Source organism: Myripristis murdjan, chromosome 5, assembly GCF_902150065.1.
Source record: "Myripristis murdjan chromosome 5, fMyrMur1.1, whole genome shotgun sequence".
In the NCBI taxonomy this organism is placed as follows: domain Eukaryota; kingdom Metazoa; phylum Chordata; class Actinopteri; order Holocentriformes; family Holocentridae; genus Myripristis; species Myripristis murdjan.
Window position 1 is genome coordinate 22,211,773 of NC_043984.1, and position 21,242 is coordinate 22,233,014.

The 21,242-nt window shown below is 44.6% G+C and overlaps 1 protein-coding gene across 1 annotated transcript in view; it reads left to right on the top strand.

The window, feature by feature from the left end:
* The window catches only part of foxp4 (forkhead box P4), a 105,997-nt gene that overhangs the window by 61,308 nt on the left and 23,447 nt on the right, over nt 1-21,242 (top strand). The window contains exons 4-6 of the mRNA XM_030052538.1: nt 9,424-9,546; nt 13,808-13,906; nt 19,319-19,457. Of these exons, the coding sequence (XP_029908398.1) occupies nt 9,424-9,546; nt 13,808-13,906; nt 19,319-19,457 (361 nt within the window). The remainder of the gene's footprint in view (nt 1-9,423; nt 9,547-13,807; nt 13,907-19,318; nt 19,458-21,242) is intronic.

The window sequence follows — 21,242 nt, forward strand, 5'->3', positions numbered from 1 at the left end:
GCCTCCTTCAATAGTAATGGTATGAATGTGACTGAGAGAAAGGGTTGGCACACAGTTGGCAGACAGAGTGGCAATTGGCGGATTACCCAGCATGATACATAGCATGCCTCGATGACCTGTGACGCGTGCTCTACAATGGACACACTTGGCACAGACTCGTACACTGCGTTGGCACATACACACGCACGCACACACACATACGCACATGCACGCACGCACATATACTCCCACTTGGCAGACGCACGCTTGGCACACTTAACACACTGCCGCTTGGCATGCACACATACAGACTGATGCACGTGCTTGGCTGCGGCCCACGCGTATGTAATTGAATAGCGCAGTGTCCTGTTTTCATGTATTATTGAGGAGCTCGTTTAATTAGGAAAAAAATGAAAAGACTCATTAGAGATATGCTAATTAGCTTGCCTCTCTGCTCTCTGGAGAGGGCCAGCACCAGCACAGTGGGAGCGAACGAGAGAGGGAGCAAACGCAGGAGTGGTGGAGGGAAAGAAACTGAGTCAAGTCGGTCTTGAGGCTGAGATTTTATCGTAATGAAAACACTTTTTAATCAATATTGCAATCATAATTCGCCAGTTTGTCGGCAAATTGTTTTCCACCACTCCCAGCTGCCTTATTTGGAGCTACTGTATGTGAGAGAAGGAGCGCTAAGCACGGAGATAAAGATTCTGAGGCCGGGCTCGGAGTCTTTTAACCAATCAACACAAGTATGTGAAAAGACGAGTGTTTAGCCCCCCAGAGTCTGCAGTACTGAAGCTGTTCCTCCTCTTGCCCGCGCTTTTATTTCCTTTCAAAGTGTTTTTCCCAAAGCACTCCTTTTGTCCACTCAATGAAAGTGCTTAGTTGGCAGTTTCTCTTATTTGATGTGGGGGGAATTGGGGGTGTAGGGGAGGGCGGTGTGTGTTGAGGGGGGTAGAACTGAGATGGGGGGGGGGGTTGGTGTATGGAGTCCTGACAGTTTGTGAAGGGTATATGGGAGGAGGCTGAGCAGGGAGTGGAATGGGTTTGGCTCTGGGCAGAGGGCTGGACAGCGGATGGAGAGGAGAGTTTGGGTCTGGCCAGTGAAGTGTGAAACTCTTATTTTGTGATTTGAAACATGAGTGAAATCAGTAATGAAATATGGTCGATAACAGCCTCTCACACTTCCCAATGAAGTGCCAGCAGTGTGTGTGTGTGTGTGTGTGTGTGTGTGTGTGTGTGTGTGTGTGTGTGTGTGGGCGCGCGCGCATGTGTGTCTGTCTGTGGCTGTGAGTGTGTGTTTCTGGAAATGTGTTGTCATTTTTATTCTGAAGCACTGGGGCGTTAGATGGAGGGAGTGGGGGAGTGGGGGGAGGAGGAGAAGGGAGAGGAGGAGGAGGATTTTCCACTTGAACTTGCTGGTCTTCGGCCGTCCTCTCAGAAGGGTTTTTTTCCATTTGTCTGGCCCCTGTCAGGGAGAGCTGTGTGTGTTGTGTGCGTCCACATGTGTGTGGGTGTGTGAGTGAGTGTGTGTGTGTGTGTGTGTCTATGCGTACGTGGCCTCTGTCAAAGTCGTCCCTGGATAGAGTGCAGGACAAGGCTCAGTTCACCAGGAAAATAGCCAGTGACAGTGTGGACACAGTGCCTGTGTCCCTCAGCAGGCTCAGGCCTTCACTCTGCCATCAGTTCATCCATTCATCCAGCTATCTATCCATCTGTGGTTACATCTGTGGTTGCAGCTCGATACAGCCATGTATCGAGCTGCATCCTTGAACTGTCATGCTCCATCCTCAGCATCACTTTCACCTTCCTTACTCTCTCTCTCTCTCTTTGCTTTGTTAGAGACTTGCCAAAAGGACCTAATCATGCATCTGCATGTAATAAATGTTGTATCTGAACTAAAACACATGAAAACTAGCTTGGCAAGACTTGGCAAACAATGTAATAAAATCAAATCCCTAATAATAGCTCAGTTTTCTACAACTTAACAACTACTGCTGACACACACTCATCAAGGCAGACTACTCCAACACCCTCCACAAAGGACTAAGCCTCAGACAAGCATGTGAGAGAAAACAAAAGAGGTGGGAAAGAACTTTAAAACCTGAAAAAACGTAAATGGAACAGGCTATTAGTACAAAATGCCACAACTTACCTTATCAAGAAACTTGAAATCTTGAATTACTTGTTCAGGAAATGCCTCCACCAGCACGTTGGATTGTGCAGAAAGGTGAAATGGAAAAAGACTTCCAATGCAACCAATGGAAATTGTTGCACTTGTTATAGGCTGTTGGTTGGCCTATAAAGGTTTCTACCACAGGCGTTGCAGACATGCGTAATGCAACAAGGATCTAATGGAAATACAGAAGTTTTAAATGAACATCAGCATATGTACACGCGTGCCCCTCTGACCAGCGTATAAATAACTGTGAGGTAAAGGAGCATTAGGCATGGAAAAATAGATACACACACATTGACGTGCAATGAACCCCAAATCCCCTCTGGCACACACACACATATTGTACCTACATGGCACATGGAACATACATACATGGAAACAAACATCCTCAGAAGGAACTCACCTCCTGCTGCACTAATACTTTTGGATATTGGAATGAGGGTGGGAGGGGGGGGTTGCACTGAAGTTTGAGGCTGGCGGTGCGATGCTCTAAACGTCCCCAACCCCACCTGGCTTCTCTCATCAGTTCCCCTCCGAGTAATGTGCCCTCTGGCCCTGCTGGAGATTAGCCAGAGGAGGGGTACTCACCACACACAATGGAGCCCTTTTACCTCCACTGGAGGCCTGCACGGCCCTGAGCTCCAAACAACACTTTCAGCACAGTAGGCATTCTCTCTCTCTCTCTCCCTCTCTCTCTCTCTCTCTCTCTCTCTGTCTCTGTCTTTATTTCACTCAAATTCCATGCAAAACCCCTCCCTCCACCTCATTGACTTCCTAATGAGGACAGACAGGCTGTTTACCTGGCGAGATGGAAGGAGGGAAGAGGTGATCGTAATGATAGTTGGTGGATAAACAAATCCTAAATCAACAGCGAGCAGGGGAGTTAACCACACAGCAGTAAAGCAGGGATAGAGAGGAATGAGAGGGAGAAAGGAAGGGGTGTGGGGGGGGGTATTGATAGGGCAAGAAATTAAGGAATGAAAGACAGTGGGAAAGGAGGATAGAGCGTTTATGTGCATATAGGCGTCTTGTGTGTGTGTGAGAGAGAGAGAGAGTGAGAGAGAGAGAGAGAGAGGCAGGCGTCTCATCCAGGGTGAGGTGGTAATGCTCAGTGACAGGGATAAACAGAGCTGGGGTTTGCTTCTACCAGAAGGGGGTGTGGGGTGGTGGGGGGGCTATGTCAGCCTCTCTCTCTTCCTCCTGCCTTCTCCTTGTCATTTTTTCAATTATCCCTCTCTCCTGCGTGTCCCCATAGACCCAGAGGCAGGGCCCACATCATTTAGACTGAGAGCCTGTTTAGATTCTGATTATAGCCTCCTTTCTTCTCACCGCTCACTGCCATCGAGCACACACGCGCACACACACACACACACACACTCTCACCCACACACACACACACACACACACAAGCTGGCCGGACATTTAGTTTTGAGCCAGCATGGGGTGAATAACTGCAGCAGTAAATTTATCCACTCGTTAAACTCATGGGTGTGTGTGTGTGTGCACTTTGAGTTTGTGTGTGCCTGAATCTGCATCTGATAATTACCCATTAATAAGAGTGGTCAGACAATTCTCAAGAGAGCCCCATCTTCATATGTATTTTTTTTTTTTTTTTTTCAAAAGGGATCACTTGGGGTGAACATGCATGCACCTTCAACCCCTTTACATCACATGGAAAAATATCGATGTCTTGTGTGTAATCTTAAATATATTTATGTGTAATTTAGTATGACATATCGGGTCTTTAAAATAAAGTTTGGCCATGCATGTTCGACCCACAGGCAGCGTGGGCTGAATCGAAGAAGTTCATTTAAGAAATTCAGTTTGTTGAGGCATTATGGTGTATTGTTTGTTTTTGAAGAGGTCAGGCATGATTAGAAGGAAGGTGAAGGTGTAAAACCCTGAGCTTTCTCCTACACCACAGATCATGCAGTCATTTAACCAGCCCAACTCTATATCAGCGTGGTATCCCGAGCTGAGCCAGGCATATTCCCCGGCTGTATACTGGTTTAATATCAGATAGCCATCCCTCCTCGCTGGCTGCCTCTCTTCCTGAGGTTTCATCTGAAATGGAAAGTGGGGCTTTCCTCCTCGTTAGAATGAAAAGTCATCAAGGGAGGAGAGGAGAGAGGGATTGAGCCTCATTGAAATGCGAGTTACATCCCCCTCTTTCTCTCTCCTCGGCCCTCTGGGACTCCATGCCTTTCTCCTCCTTCTCCTTCCCATCTTTCTGGCACTCCCTCGCTCCCTCTCTTCCTTTGTTAATCAGTTAAACTCCTTCTTCAAACAGCCCCTCTAATTACTCCTCCACTCTCTGTAAAAGACAGGGCTGTCTCCCGCTTCTCCTCTCCTCCCTCCATCTCTTTCCCCAGCTCCCTTTTTCCATGGCAGTGGTTGACCTCTGTCAACCACCGACCCCTCAGCAGCATGTGTGTGTGTGTGTGTGTGTGTGTGTGTGTGTGTGTGCACGACGTGCATGCATGAGTGATTCTTGCATTCTAATGATAGGAGGGACATTTTAGGTACCAAAACCTTAATATCATTATCAGCCTGTCTTCCACATGTATCAAGCAGTGGCAGGATTGTGCCTGTGTAAGTGTGTGTGTGTGTGTGTGTGTGTGTGTATGTGTGTGTGTGTGTGTCTCCATCATTTCAACCACTGCCTCAGGCTATAGGCCACACTTTGTCTCCATCCAAAAGAATTCAGCCTGATGACTAGGCCTCCTTTTTCTGTCTCTTGTTTTTCACACACCTCTCTCCACTTTTCTAAAGCGCTTCACTCCCTTCGTGCCTTCCTTCTTTCCTGCCTTCCTTTGTTTTTCCTCCTTTCCTTCCTTTCCTTCTGCCTTCTTTCCATCCCTCCTTCCATTACCTCCAACCTCTTTTTGAATGGAATCCTTCCCTCCTCATCATCTCTCCCCTCTCTTGGCTTGCCCCTCTACTCTCCCCTCCCCAGCTCCACCTCTCTCCCACTAATCTACCACGTATCTCTCTCTTTTAAATTAACATGCAACATGAAAAAAGGGAAGACAGCGAAAAAAATTAAATGCATTTAATAAATGGCTGACTTCAAATCGCCCGGCTTTTCAGTCGCTCCCTATTCACAGTCCAATGAAAGGAGAGAAATCATTCACCGAGAGAGACAAAGCCGAATGAAAATATAATTCTGCATTGTGAGCCGCTTTTGTCCGGGCCCGTCAAATCGCTAATGGCGAGGCTTTTGTTTTGTGGCGGCGCTCTCGGGCTGACGGTGTCGTATGGCGGTGGCGGCGTGCGCCCCGTAATCACCACGCTTTGTGATATTAGATTATAGGGGCAATTAATGGCGTCAAACCTTAACTACTCAGCATTCAGCCTGCCACACACACACACACATACACACACACACACATTCAGCCTTGACACATGCACATGCATACACGCACCTGCACACACACACACACACAGAGATGATGTACACACACATACACATTTGCACACGTGTATGCACATTTGGGTCTAGTGTCGGTGCGTCAGCCAACACACAGAAAGGTGCTATAACTCCGGTAATTATTACGCCTGTGACTTGAAAATGTCAATGGCGGTGTGTATAAAATAGAATGTATGAGTTGTCAGGGAGGAAGAATGGGATGCACAAGAGCAATTAATTACAGCTTTTCATTTTGCCAGCTTAGATTGACAAGGCTTGGCGGCGGGGCCAAGCTGGCATGACGCCAAGCGGCACCTATCGCCCCTCCAACCCCTCCCTCCACCTCCACCCCTTCTCCCTGTTCCTCACCCACTGCCACAACACCCAGCCTTCACCCCTCTCTTTCTCCTGCTCTCTCGCTCAGTCTTGTCTGGAGCCTGCAGCCTGCTCACCTCATTGCACTGTTACTGTCTTATTTAGGACACTTTCGCATATTTTGTCTTGAACAAGCCCATTCCATAGTCCGTTTAAAATCACACATCGTTTCCACCGAGGTTCATTTCACTTTTGCCATAACTGCAAGTGAACCTCTTAATATTTTAATTCCTAACTATAGGTGGCAGCAGTATGGCTAGACCACCGAGAATAGGCTTTAGATACAAATAGCCCATAGAGAAAGAGGTTAGAAATGCCATCAGGTTATTTAGTGTTCTGCTCTTTATATTTTGATATGTCAAACTGGAAAACTGGGCTCTATGCTGTTACTGATTCTGCACTGGTGTGATGTCCTCACATGCACTGTGAGGCTAATAAATGTTCTTTATTTTTTGTTTCAGAAACAACCAGAATTCCTTGCTGCACACATTATAAAACACAAAAATGTTTAAAATACAACCACGCAAAACAAAACATACAAACGATACACTATGAAGATAAAGGACAAGCTGAGAAAAAAAACAATAAGAGAACGAACTTGCCATCAAGCACATGGTCTTCTAGTGACTTCAACTGTTAAACAGTACAACAGTTTTTTTTTACAATCTTAAAGATTATTTTTTTGGCATTTCTGCTTTATTTGACAGTCACAGTAGAGATAGGCAGGGGAGAGAGAGGGAATGATGTACAGCAAAGGACCTGAGGTTGGATTTGAACCCCGGTCGCTGTGATCAGGACTAAGCCCTGGTACATGGTGCGTGCTCTTAACTGTTTTTTTTTTTGTTTGTTTGTTTGTTTTTACAATCTTAAGGTCATAGTGCCCAGCCTATTGTGAACAAATATCCCCTCAGTTGCTTTCAACAGCTAGCAAATACAATAGGAAAAAAGCAGCAATGTGGCAAATAAATGTTAGGCCTATGTTCCATGGGAAATGTAGTGCTATGCCTGTAAGACAGAAGAGCCTTTTGGAGAGCAACATGCCTCTAGCTGCTATTGAGCTGAAACAATACAAATCACCATAAACACTGAAATGCATGGTATAATGATATAATTTCCTCACAGTGGCTTGCACTCGGTCATGATTTCACACCACGGTTTGGTTAGAAGCCAATCGACAGCCAATTTTAACTGAAGGTTTTGAAGTTGGGTGCCCGTCAGATGCCGTTTCATTCACATTCATTCACATCTGACGAAATCATGTTAACTTCACAAAAAGTTCATCAACCAAATGCTGTGAAAAACACCTCTTCTGTTTTCCTTTGTTTGATATCAGCAGAGCATTTTACAATCACTTTACAGTAAGAGATCAGACAGACCCTGACACTGACAGCCTGGGCAGACACAGAGTGAAAAAGCGACAGAGAGAGGGAGGCACAGAGGATGGGCGGCGAAGAGGGTGTTAGTATTTATGGCCAATCTTGTTTACAAAGTCAAATCAGCCCTTAACAGATTTAATTTACCAGTGACAGCTCTCTCTCTCTCTCACTCTGTCTCTCTCTCTCTCTCTCTCTCTCTCTCTCTCTTTCTGCGCTGCACCAATCCCCATCCCACCTCCCTCTCTTCCCGCCATTGCCTCAGGTGGTGAGTAGATAGACTGCTCTGAAGAGAGCTGTGAGCACACACTCTCTCTCTCTCTCTCTCTCTCTCTCTCTCTCACACACACACACACACACACACACACACACACACCGTTTGACCATGAGAGACTGGTTGCTGTGTCTCCATGGAGTGAATATAGATAAATGGCCAATTTCAGGGTTATAACTCACCCTCGTATTTCTCTGCTAAAGCAGCCATCACTTCTTAACAGACAGGATTATTTGTATTGAGTAGGCAGTATACTTTATTGAGCTGGAGGCAGTGAAGGAAGAGGCAGTCACCCCAGCCTGTAAACAGAGAGAATCATCTTTTGAAGTAAATCTCTCTTTCCCTCCATCTCTCTCTCTCTCTTTCACTCCCCCCCTCTCCTTTTCTCATTCCTTAATTCAGTCACTGAACAGAGGAGTACTTAATCAGCAAGATTTTGTGTGTGTTTGTGTGTCTGTCTGTGTGTGCACGCACACACATTATTGCGTGTGTTTGTGTGTGTCAATTTGTAACTTATGGTTAGCCTGTCTTCATTTTATCATAGTGTGTTTGTAATCAGATTAGCATCGCTGCGCATCTGTGTGTACAATGTGTGTTTGTGCACGTGTGTGTGTGTGTTCAGCGGGCTTACACACCACATCTGCTGGAATTGCCAAGTCTCTCTCTCTCTCCCTCTCTCCCCCTCTCGCTCTATCTCACTCTCTCTGTCTTCGCCTGTCTGCAGCTCTTCCTTGAGGGAGATAGACATCTCATCAGATAGCCACTTTGTTGTTCCTTTCTTCTCTGCCTGGCTTGATTGTGTGGACAGAGAATCGGAGGCAGTCCTAATCATGTGTTTATGGAAGCAGATAAGATTTTATATTCCATAGGGAGATTACATATCTAGCCTTTTATCTCCGCCTGTTGTCACAGAAAGTGCCAGCTTTTTCACAATGCCGGTCCTGTGTAGGAGAGTGTCAACAAGGCATTTGTGTATGGTGGTATGTCTGTGTATTTGTGTCTGTCTGGTCTCCCTTGCCAGCTTTCTTTGGCAGCAACTCTAATACCTGTCCATACCAGAATGCAACCTGTCTGCTTCTCTTGTCGGTTTGTTTATTTTGAATTGGGCATTCAGATACAGGCACTATCATGCATTAAGCTTTCTGTGCTGACTGGCGTTTTTTTTTTTTTTTTTTTTTTTTTTTTTTTTTTTTTTTTTTTTGCTTAAAGTGCTTAAAGGAACAGTTCACCAAAATACAAAAAAAAAAAAAAAACATATCTTAACATTTACCCTTGGTGCAGTCTAGTCCTCAAGATACTTTCCATGTGATTTGATGAAGTTTCCAATGTGCCACGACCTCCCCTGTCTCCTGGCACCCTTCCAATACAATACAGCTGGATAGGTGTTCATATGTGGAGCTCAAACCATCAAAACTTTGTCAAACATGCCACACAGCAACAGTTCATTCCAAAAAGAATGACACAGATATCTGCCATAAACCACAGCCCTCGGGGCAAAGAATTTCACTGGGAACTATTTTCTGTCGAAGAACACCGTACAAACTGTATCTGTCCACCTGTAATTTGTGCTTATGGATACATACAGTTTGCTGGTGTATTCCTTGGCAGTATATTTAAACTCCGCAAATGACTATGCATTCAGCCCCCATCGTACTGCAGTGCCAGGAGTCTGGGAAGATCATGGCAGACTAGAAACCTCACCTCATCACACGCAAACTAGCTGGATGGAAAGGGGTGTTTAATCTACTGAGACTGGGTATTGAGTGTTTCTGCAGGTTTAGTTTGGTGTGGTATCATGAAAAGAGTTTAAAGTTGTGTGTCCGTGCTGTCCCTGTAGGTGCCCGTGTCCATGGCTATGATGAGTCCGCAGATGATCACTCCTCAGCAGATGCAGCAGATCCTGTCTCCCCCGCAGCTCCAGGCTCTGCTGCAGCAACAGCAGGCTCTCATGCTACAGCAGGTAACACACACTCTCACACTCACACACACACACACACAGGTTGGACTCAGTCCCAGGCCAGCGTGTTTGGATGTGTCTGTTTTACTAGGTGCTGACACACACTGGGTGTGATTGTATCCAATAAAGCAGACTTATTGAGTGCTCGGAGATCTTTGAAGATAAATACACAGCCACATATCCACTTATACACATTGTCATTAGAGCACCTCTTTGGCATTGTTGCTGGGTGTTATGTGCTTTATAAATAATACTGCCATGCCTTGCCTAGAAGAAATCAGGTACATGCATGCACCCACAGGCACACACACACACACACACACACACACACACACACACACACACACACACACACACACACACACTCATGCACAGACACACACTTTTATAACCTTTTTTGCATCAGCCTGTGAATCATTGTGATTCAGGAGTGTGCTGCTTCCCGGCAGGTGATAGAGGGGTTGCCATGTCGACACAAACCAATAAACACTCTTCATCCTCAACAGTTCTGTCAAATATTTAAACACAGCCAAAGCTAACCTGCGACCTCTTTTCCCCGTGCACACACATGCAACACACATACACACACATTCCTGCAAATGTGAAGAGGGCTGTTAACAGCACAGAGATAGAGAAGTAATTGCAGTATAGGAATGGCTAGAGTACATACACACACATACACACATACACATGCAAGGCTAGAACAGACAGTAGATTTAATAAGGAACGGTAGCTTTAGGCGAGTATAAATTGCAGTGGGAAGATCTGACAACATGTATCATAATGGAAATGTGAAATGTGCTGGCTCTCTGGAAACAGACATGCAGATGGCTAAGAATCTCTTCACCAGCTCTTTTTTCTCTAACGAGGAAAAAGGAGGTGGGGGGGAGTGGGGGTTGATAATGTGCGCACACACACACACACACACACACATACACACACTCACACACACACTTACTTGCATGCATGCACACACATTTTACCCTTGCTCTTAAAACCACTGAGTTTAACATTGCTCTCCCACTTAATTAACCACAGTATGGACTGGCTCTTAGTCTATATCTGCAAATCAGGCACTTTTACACACACACACACACACACTCACACACACACACACACATATACACAGAACAATCAGCGACCACATCACTCACCGGAGCATTAAATTTCATATCCCCATGGCGATATTGCATTGTATGAGACTGTGCAAGTAGGGTTTACGGCCCAGTGCTACACTATATGTGTGTGTGGGTATGTGTGAATGCATGCACACTGTCTTGTGTGTCTTTTTTGTGTGCATGTGTGTGCGTGCATGTGTGTGTGTGTGTGCGTGTGTTTGTGTGTGTGTTCTAACCTTTAAGTTTCCTCTAACCTTTACTTATGCTACAGCTGCTCTGCCTTTCTTTCTTGGTGTGTTCAAGGTCATGGTAATAGGCTGGAGAGGTGAGTGCCTCACTCACACACACTCTTAATGCACAGAGCCACTGAATCAAATCATTAAAAAGACCTTAATTATCACTTAATTATTCCCTCAACTCGCCACTCTCCAGCCGCGCGCACGTGTGTGTGTGTGTGTGTGTGTGTGTGTGTGTGTGTGCTTGTGGGTGCATGTCTGTATGATGAGGAGACTATCAGGGCTAGTGACGCGGAAAAGAGAGATTAACTCCGCCCAAGGAGCGATAGAAGAGAGGAAAGACAGATGTAAAGAGAGAACCGCAAGAAAGAATGAGTCCCGTTTTTTTTTTTTTTTTTTCTCTGAAAAAATTAAGGACGAGAAAAAGAAAATGAACAGGACGTTTAACAGAATGTAACTCGTGGCTGGAACAAGACTGAAAGTAGAAATGGAAAGTGTGCTCACAAAAACCAAAAAAAAAAAAAAAAAAAAAAGTAACGCCGAGACATCATACAGGGTGTATGTTGAGGAAGAGCAGTGGTGTGCACTGTGCAGACTGCTTATTGTAAGGTCAGATGGATGAGAGACTGAGACAACTGCTGCGATGTGAAGTCATTCTCTTGTGAAAAGCCTCTTTGAACATTTGATGCACCATGAAACAAAGACAAACTGCACACGGACACATGTTCAGTCCGCTCTCTAGAGCATTTCCCCCCTTATATGGCCCACACACACACACACACACACACACACATTCAGACTCACACTCTGTGGTCAGTCGGACTGTTCCTGTCTGCCTGGCTGTCCTCTCAGCAAGATTATAATCTTAATGGAGCTTCCTGAGTAAATTAATGATTACTAAGTCAAACAAACAGAGTAACTGTGGCCACTCACAGGAGACTGTTTCTCTGCTGTGTTTGTGTGTGTCTGTCTCTTTCTGTGTGTGTGTGTGTGTGTGTGTTTTTCTTGCATCTATGTGTCTATATTTAAATCCTGAGTGCATGCCTGGCTGTGCAAGTAAATGTATGAGCATGCATGATTTTGTTTGTTTTATTTTGTTTGACCACATGTGCATACATGGCTGAACATGCTTTTATTTCTGCTTGTGTGTATGTACAGTATGAGCGTATTTGTAGAGGGGCACAAATGTGTGTGTTTCCACAAACGCAGTTTTGGGCCGCTGCATTTGGCCTTGCTTTGATGGATTTGGCAGTTTGGCTGATTTCAGGGAATATGAGTGTAACTGCAGCAGTAAAAGAGACAGCAGCAGTGTGGAAATACAGCCTGGGAGCCTCAGTAGAAAACTTTCAGTCACCTGCTCTTTTCCAGCAGCTCCTTCAGACAGTTTTCATGGTGATGGTACTGACAATCCATAAATGACAAGGCCCCTTGTCTGTCATCTGTATGTGGTATGGCACAAGCCCATAGACCAAGTCTACCATTGAAGATTTACTAAGCCCAGCTGTCAGCAAACATACACAGCACACACAGCTAGACACACACACACACACACACACACACACACATTGCCCCAAAATGATTCATGGCAGCATTACAGTAAATAAGACTCAGACTTCAAACAGTGTAGAGCAGAATAGGTTATTCTCCACATGCATTGTCTTCCCCTCAGGCTTAAACTAATCCTGTTTAGTCATGCAGGTTGTGTGTGTGAGAGAGAGAGTCAAAAAGGGAGAGTGTGTACAAGAAACAAGTGAAAATTTGGACCTAACCCGGTATTGCCAAGCTATGCGAGGACCTGCGGTAGTCTGGATGCCAAATGTGTGTTTGAATCCTGAATCCTCAGTGATGTTTTTTCTTTTTTTTTTTTTTTTTTATATCTGTATTTTATTGGTTACTGGTGGCAAGCATTTAACCTGATATTTCTCTAAATAATGTCGAAATAAAAAATAACTTCTGTGGCATGTCTTTTTTAATCGATGGAGCTTCTTTCTAACTGAGTAGGAGTTTAGTAGTAGAAGTAGAAGTATAACCTCCCCAGATCCTTCGTAAAACTTTTTTTCTTAATGCACTACAGCTGAAAGGCTGGTTTGCAGCTATAGTGTCATCAGCTTCACAACTTTTTTTTAAAACAATATTGTGACATTATTCTGAAAATGTTACATATAGCCATGGCATATTTTTTTTTTTTTTTTTTTTTAATCACAAAAATAATAATAAATAATAAAATTACAACAATAATAATAATAGTAAAACAAAAAGGAGGTTTTACAAGTCAAGGCCAATGAGCCCATACCGCAGACGTTTTGGGACCCACTGGGACCTTTTGGAAACCCTTCTTGTTCTGGCTATGATTCCAAACTACCACCATCGTTAGCTCTAGATTTCTTTTTTTCTGTCTTTTTCCTGTCCTTCTCTTCAATGGTGCAGTATTTGTGAGCATGTGTTTTCCCAGCTCCTGGTCCTTTTGCCTGCCTGCATTGTGCCACAGTTAGATCAGCCTATACTCTGTGTGATCTGTGTGTACAATCTAAGCAGGCTCAGCACATTAATGCTTTCACAAGCACCAACACCGCGAGCCAACCAGTTGGCCCACCATAATAGCTCCATAATGTACTTCAGTGGGCTTTGTCAGGCCTGCGTTTGCTTGCTGTGTGTGGTTTGTCAATAAAGCCTGTCTCAGCGGAGTCACTACAATGCACTATGGCCTTCACTGAGAGCCGAGGAGTAGAAAGCAATTACACTCTCTAGACGTCCATTCAAGTCACTGTGTCAAGCTTGGGATGGGCATTTCACCACTAGAGGACTGTGGTATTGTTGAGGTTGATTGAAAGTGTGTTGTGACACTCTTGCCTCATATTTCTCTATATTCCCTTCCCTCCTCTCTCTCTCCCTCTGTGTTTCTGTCTCTAGTTACAGGAGTACTATAAGAAGCAGCAGGAGCAGTTGCATCTCCAGCTTCTGACTCAGCAGCAGCAGCAGCAGCAGGCTGGGAAGCAAGCAGCGAAAGAGGTGAACTTACCCAAGTACACACTCACTCAGCTCAAGCACACACACAAGTACACTTACAAGTACAGAAGCGCACTTAAACACAGTGGAAGTGGTTGACATGGTAGCCAGCAGTGGGGGGAAAAAAAATCACACAGAATGTCTAATGTATAGGACGTGAGACACTCCATACTGTAAAATTGGCTGCCATCCATTTTTCTCAGTGCCACTCCTTCCCTTTTCTGTTTCTCTGCTCTCATCCTCCCTTTCTCTAGTCTGTTTTGTGTACACGCTTGTCTCAAAACAAGGATTAGTGAATATGGATTTTCATTTTTCCACTTGCATGCCACACCAAGCCAGTGAGACAGCACTGTGCTAAGCTGTGCTCTATCCTGCCTAAGTATTCATTTGCATGGCTGCAGCTCTAAGCCCGAGGTGAAATCCCTCTGTAGGAGGGGCCTGCCACTCTTTTAATTGTCAATTAACCCCACCAGCATTGGAAGCCTCTCTCTCTCTGTCTCTCTCTCTCTCTCTGTCTCTCTCTCTCTCTCACACACACACACACACACACAGACACACACACAAACCCTGTGCCAGGTTTAACCACAGCTGTGGTACAGTAGGATAACAGAGGATAAACTAGGATCACAAAATGGCACAACAAAGAGGATCCCAATCGATCAGACAAGATTACTGTCATAACCTGCGAGTTCTCCGCTGTATGTGTGTGTTTATGTGTGTGGGTGTGTGTGTGTGTGTGTGTGAGAGAGAGAGAAGTTGTTGTATCAGTAAGTGTTTAAGGTTGTTCGTACACCAGAAATTACACGCATATACACAAAAAAGTCTCCTTAAATCTGTCGGAGATAGACTTAAGGAGAACACAATCAGTCTCGTGAGACTTTTTCGATAAACGCATGAGAAGACACATCCTAGATTTCTCCTCCTCGTCTGCTTCTCCCTCATCCCTCTGTCCCAGTGGGCCACCCCCGCACCCCCTCACTCCCCCCCCCAACCACCATGTCCAACCCCCCCACTCCCTCGCCGACAGCGGTCAGCCAACTCAACCGTGACCAAAGCAAACCAGTTGTGGTTGACTCGCATGTTGAGAGGGTGTCTGAAGCGCTCTCCCCTTCTCCGTTTTTCCCTGCCGCTGTCCCAGTTTTCAGGTTTGTTGTCCTGTAACAACGAGACAAGTGCAAACACCGGTCACATGGCTACACATACATGCGGAGAGGGAGCTGAGGCTAGTGAACGAGAGAGAGAGAGAGAGAGAGAGGCTTGATGTGTGATGGTTCACTGCACAAACACACACACTTTGGGGAATATGCCTCCCTGCAGAGTTGCGTACAGCTGATATGACTAGGCCATTTCCCGCAGTCAGTGTTTTTCAGTAGCTGCAAGCCATCAATCACAGCGGAAACACCTTTTCCAGTCGAGTCCCGGCTCTCCCGGCCAAGCAGGTGCTGTCATGTATTGAAACATGGATTGTTTTTCCTCTTTTTTTAAGGCTTAAAGTGCTGTTTCCAAGCCTTCCCATCATGTGCTGCACACTGCAAGACAACCAACACTGAGCCAAGTGCATTGTCTTTAACCCCAGAAGCGCACCCCCTACTGGTCAGAGCAGTGTGTAGCATACCAGGTGGCACACATGTGGCAGAAGGCTTCGACCAGCTCTGGATTGCAGCCGGCCTTCACTCACTCACTAAACGAGAAGAGAGAGAGAGAGAGACGAGAGGGGAGGAGTGAGGGAGGGAGGCGGGAGGGAGAGGATGAAACTGAAAAACTCCCCTCTGCCTTTTGGAGTGTTTGTGCATGAGCAGCAGTGACTTTTGCCCTCTTCCCTCTTTTTTCTGCGATTCCTCTCCACTTTCTTGTCTGCGTGGAAGTGATGCATTGAAACAGAGAGCACGTATGTGTATGTTGAGTCGGTGTTTGTGTGTGTCGCTGGTGCATTTGGGACTGGTCAGAAGTCAGCTTAATGAAGTGACTCTGACCAACAGAAGAGATGTGTGTATGTGTGCTTGTATTTTGTGTGTGTGTGTGTGTGTGTGTGTATGTGTATGTATGTGTGTGTGTGTGTGTCTGTGTGACTGGCAGGCTCAGACAGTGTGTGATGTGCTCATAAATCACATTGACAGCCTGTTACTGCGCTAGCTTTGGTCACTCAGCCGCAGCTAATGTAAACAGAACACAGGCACGCACACACACACACACACACACACACACACACACACACACACTATGTGTGTTTTAAAGAACCACAGCCACATCTCATGAGGGAAGGAGAGATGGGGGAAGAAGAAGAAATGAAATGGGCAGACAAGTCGGAGGGGAGGGGCAGACAGCAGGAGAGCTGGACAGAGAGCGAGAACAAAAATCACAGTTTTGTTTGCAGTGACCATCTTTCTAATGTTTTCTGATACTTAGACTGGACTTTACACTAGGGCTGGGTGATATATTGAAAATGTGATATTACACTAGATATAATCTGGGATTTTGGATATTGTAGTACTGTCATATAGCGTAAGTGTTGTCTTTTGCTTGCACCTTTGTTTGGTGCCCTGATTTGTTTTTTTGTTATGTGTTGTTGAAATGGAACTGCTGTTGATGCATGGAGAAAGTGTACGTCAATCAATCAATCAATCAGTCAATCAATCAATCAATCAATCAATCAATCAATCAATCAATCAATCAGTCAATCAATCAATCAGTCACCCTACTTTACAGTGTCCCTATGACTATTAAGTCTCCATCACAGCCTACAGTATGCAGTGCTCAGTAGAACTTCACTGAACAAATGCATAGGAAAAAGCACAGGATTTTCGTCTCTTCTTTGCTATGAAGAATAGTTGTGCTGACTTCACTATATGCCACACGCACACAAACACACACACACACACACGCACACAAACACACACACGTACACATACTGCCACCACACTCCTTTTCCCCAGACACCCAGTCTGAGAGGAAGTGACCTAGCTGCCCTTCCTGTGAGTTCTTCTCTGTTCAAAGAGTTGCTGGCTGCCACTCACACACTCACACACACCAACACACACACACACACACCCACACACAATGAGCCAGTTCCCCAAGTTGTATTTATTTATTTTTCCTCTCCCTGAGTTATCTGTGAGAGATAAAGTCCGTCTCTCTCGGGGACTGGTCAGGGGGCGGGGGAGACTTCAAGCTGCAGCGCAGGTCAGGTCTGCCCCAGACTGGGAAAGCAGGAAGGGGGACATTTATCACTGCAACACGCATGCACACGCATTATCGCCACGCGCCATGTTGTCTCTCCCGCTCTCCCTTTAACCTCTAGTGTCCCCTTCCTCCTCCTCTCCCTCTCTTGGGTCCTCACATCTTGGCCACTGGCACGTCTTCCTTATAATACAGGACTAACTGTTTCCTCTCATGGTTTTCACTTTGTCTTTTGGCAACGGGCAGCCAACCTTTACATCATCCTTTTCTATGTTTTGTAAACTGACTTTGGGGATTAATATACCAAGTTGGGAAGTTTTTATATCATATAAATTAAAAAAAAAAACTGAGGCCATAATTGGAAATAGCAGTATTTTCTTCTCAGATACAGACATAGAAAACAGTTTAGTGAATTGAGGTACAAGTTTTGTAAGATTAGCCCCTTAAAAGGAATAGCAGCGGGTCTTACTCTGGTGTCTTAATGTGGTGTCAGCACAGATCAAATGCAAATGCTGGAAAAGTGACAAGCAAAGTTATTATCTATTTATTTATTTATTTTTTTTAATATGGCAAACCCTAGTGCCAAAATAAGTGGTGGAATACACTAGAGGGAAGTATTCATACAAGTTGGGCCTTGCAAGAAAGAACACATCTTTGGCATTCTGTCCTATATTTGCAGCTTTAGCTGTTGAAGGCCCCTTTCATGTATGTTATGCTTGCCCACTTCACTTTGATGTAAATGTTTCATCCAGAAGCAGCGTTTACATGTACATATAAGTGCAATTATAATACAGTTTACGTAAAAATTCAAGACAGAGCCCACAAATACCATACATTATTGATGCAATTATGTTTATGCTCTTTACCGAAGTATACACAATTGCTGTAACATGTGGAGTCCTTTGATTTGAATTGCATCAGCAGACACGAGTTAGGACATGTGTACTACCTTGGTCTTCCTCACGACAGGTAGCTGAACTTACAGGTAGAAGCGAGCTACAAGATGATCTGCGCTGAAATAGATCAAAGATGATTCTCAGAGGTGATTTTGTTCGCAGCAGACTGCCTGGCTGTGAAATAGCTATGTGATAGTGGTAGGACAGGAAACAACTTAATTTTAGCAAATAACTTTGCCAATTATGTCTGGATAACTTAATTAAGTACTTCAGTCATGTAAACGGGATTATTATGGGGAGGTGTCAGGTTATGCAATCATGCAGACAGCTTAATCAGGTTATTGCCTCTCTCATATTAGCAGTCATTACGTTATTGTGAGCTTGCAAATGTAGCAAATGACTAAATGAAGGCAACCTTTTCAATCACTTAAGTAAAACAAGGAAACAAAAATGATGGATATACTTTTTTTGACTACAAAGTTAGTTGTATCTGCAGGTGGTTATTTTGTGAATAATAATCTTCCAAAGTAAAACTTTCATTGCATTTCAGGGATTTCACTACATCCTGAAATGTGAAAGCAGTGTTAAAATCTGCCCTTGGTGGCATCTTTGCAGTGCTGTATATTAATGCATCTTCCTGGACAAGGACATTAATTTCCTCTTTTGAGAGGCTGGTCTGGGCTCTCCATGACAAATTTTTCAGCGTGCTATGTTGTGGAGTGCACAACTGATAATTTATTCCTCCAAATCAAACACCTGTCACAGGGACACAACAGGTGCACCACTGTCGTGCTATCCATGCCTCTAATGCCTCACAAAACTGCCAAACTATCAAACAGCCCTAACAACATGGCAGTGTCAGCCTTAATTCCCAAAAATAGAGCACTGCATCTTAATGTATCTGATGAATGTCTGGTTATTACTTGCAGGAAAAACTGAATGTTTGGAACTAAATTTTCAAACTGAAATACAATATGATAAAATAAGGTTAATCTTATCTCAAAAGGTAAAACAGGTCATCGCAGTAGCAAAACATTGGATGTAGATACAGTAGTAATATGGTAAAAAAAAGAAAAAAAAAAAAGAAAAAAAAGAAATCAATCAAAGAAGGTTCACTGTCCCCATTGGCTAGGAAGAATCTACATGTTCATCAATGACAAATATACAAACAGTGTATTTGCACTTCATGGATTTAATGTTTTATAGTCCAGTGTAAAGGCAAATATCTGTTCAAATGTGCAAAAATGCACCTTGGATATTAATCTCATCAGATGTACAGACCGACATTGAAAGTAATGGCTGTGTTATTCTAACCTGCCCTCTCCTGCTCTCTGACCAGCAGCAGCTCGGCAGTAAGCAGTTGGCCTTCCAGCAGCAGCTGATCCAGATGCAGCAGCTTCAGCAGCAGCACATCCTCAACCTTCAGAGACAAGGCCTGGTCCCCCTGCAGCCGACCGCCACCATGCAGTCTCTGCAGCAAGGTACACACACACACACACAAGCACACACACACACACACACTCATAGGCATGCGCACATACACAAACACACATTGTGTCATACACACATGCATAGACTTGTGCTCATAAGGGTTAGGGTTAAGGCACACACTAAGTCACAAAGACAAATGCACACTTTTGCATGCACACACACAGCTGTAAGTATGCACACACACACACACACACACACACACACACACACAGGGCAATACCCGATGCCACATGTGAAGCCTGTTAAGTTAATCAGCCTATAAAACATAAAAGAAAAGCTGATTGGTGGGTTTGTGGAAGGTACTCATTTGGATAATAGGTAAAATATGCCACTAAGCCCCCCTGCTTGGGTGTGTGTGTGTGTGTGTGTGTGTGTGTGTGTGTGTGTTTCTGTATCTTGTGTATGTATGTGTGTGTATTTTTGAGATTTGCCAGACACAGGAAAACATCATCGTTTTGCTGTTGCTGTGCCCACTGAGGTTTTTTTTAGATTCCTATGTGCAACTTCTCCCACAGTGCCTTCATTTTGTCTGCAGGATTTACAAATGATAGATGCTGACTGTTGACTGGCCCGCCCTTTGTGTTTGTGTGTCTGTGTGCTTGTCCATTTTAACACACACACACACACACACACTCCCTCTCTCTCTCTGTCACACACACACCACAAACACAGAATGCTTTAGGGGCTCTGAAGTGGCCGTAACATTGCTAAAGCTCTGACTGAGTCAACCAAACAGGCCAGTTTCCTTCCCAAATACCCGGTCTATTCTGTCTCTCTGTCTGTCTCTCTCTCTCTCTCTCTCTCTCTCACACACACACACACACACACACACACACACACACACACCTCTTCATGCTTACTCTGCAATCAACATGAAAGCTAAACTTTCAAATGTATTCAAATCAAATTTCAACTTTAGACAAATGCTACAAAACAAATCATATATAAGAACACAACACAGAGTAAAGAAGCATTAATAATAAAACCCGTGTGGGTATGGGTGTGTGTGTGTGTGTGTGTACGTGTGTGTGAGTGTGTGTTTTGGGGATGGGGTGCATCCCAAGGAATTAGCAAATCATATAAATAACAGAAGAAAACAAGTGAATACAAAGAAAGAGACTGAGGCCACAAATTTGGTTGGAAAAGTGTAATTTTTCAGACAGTTGCAAACATTTAGCTTTTGCATCTCTCTCTCTCTCTCTCTCTCTCTCTCTCTCTCTCTCTCTCTCTCTCTCTCTCTCTCTCTCTCTCTCTCTCTCTCTCTCTCTCTCGCTCTCTGTATCAGAGTGGAATTTCCCTGCAGTGTGAAAGAGCTGGTCCATTGTGACGGCTCAGCCAGGCGTGAGCCAGAGCATTCCTCTGGCCAGCCATGCTACACGCACACACACACACACACACACACACACACACCCAGTGTCGCCCCACCTCAAAGGGCTGTTGTGTCCGGTGGGTAGGTGGTGGTGAGGGGGTTGGTTGAGGGGTCCTGCTGTGGTTTTTGTTTATTTCTCTCTCCCTCTTTCTTTTCTCTCTCACTCTGCTGTTACTGATTTCTAAGATCCCTAATACCAGCAGATAGCAAATACCCCCACCTCGGCTTTATCCCAAAAACATTGCACAGTCGATATAAAACATTTCCCATTTACTTTACTCAGTTATTTATCAGTTATTTTTTTTCTGCCTGCTGAATGGATGCATGTGATACAGTATGTATTTGACCAATTAGTTGAAAGAGGAAACACTACATCTAACAACCTCCTAACCATTTTACACTTTCA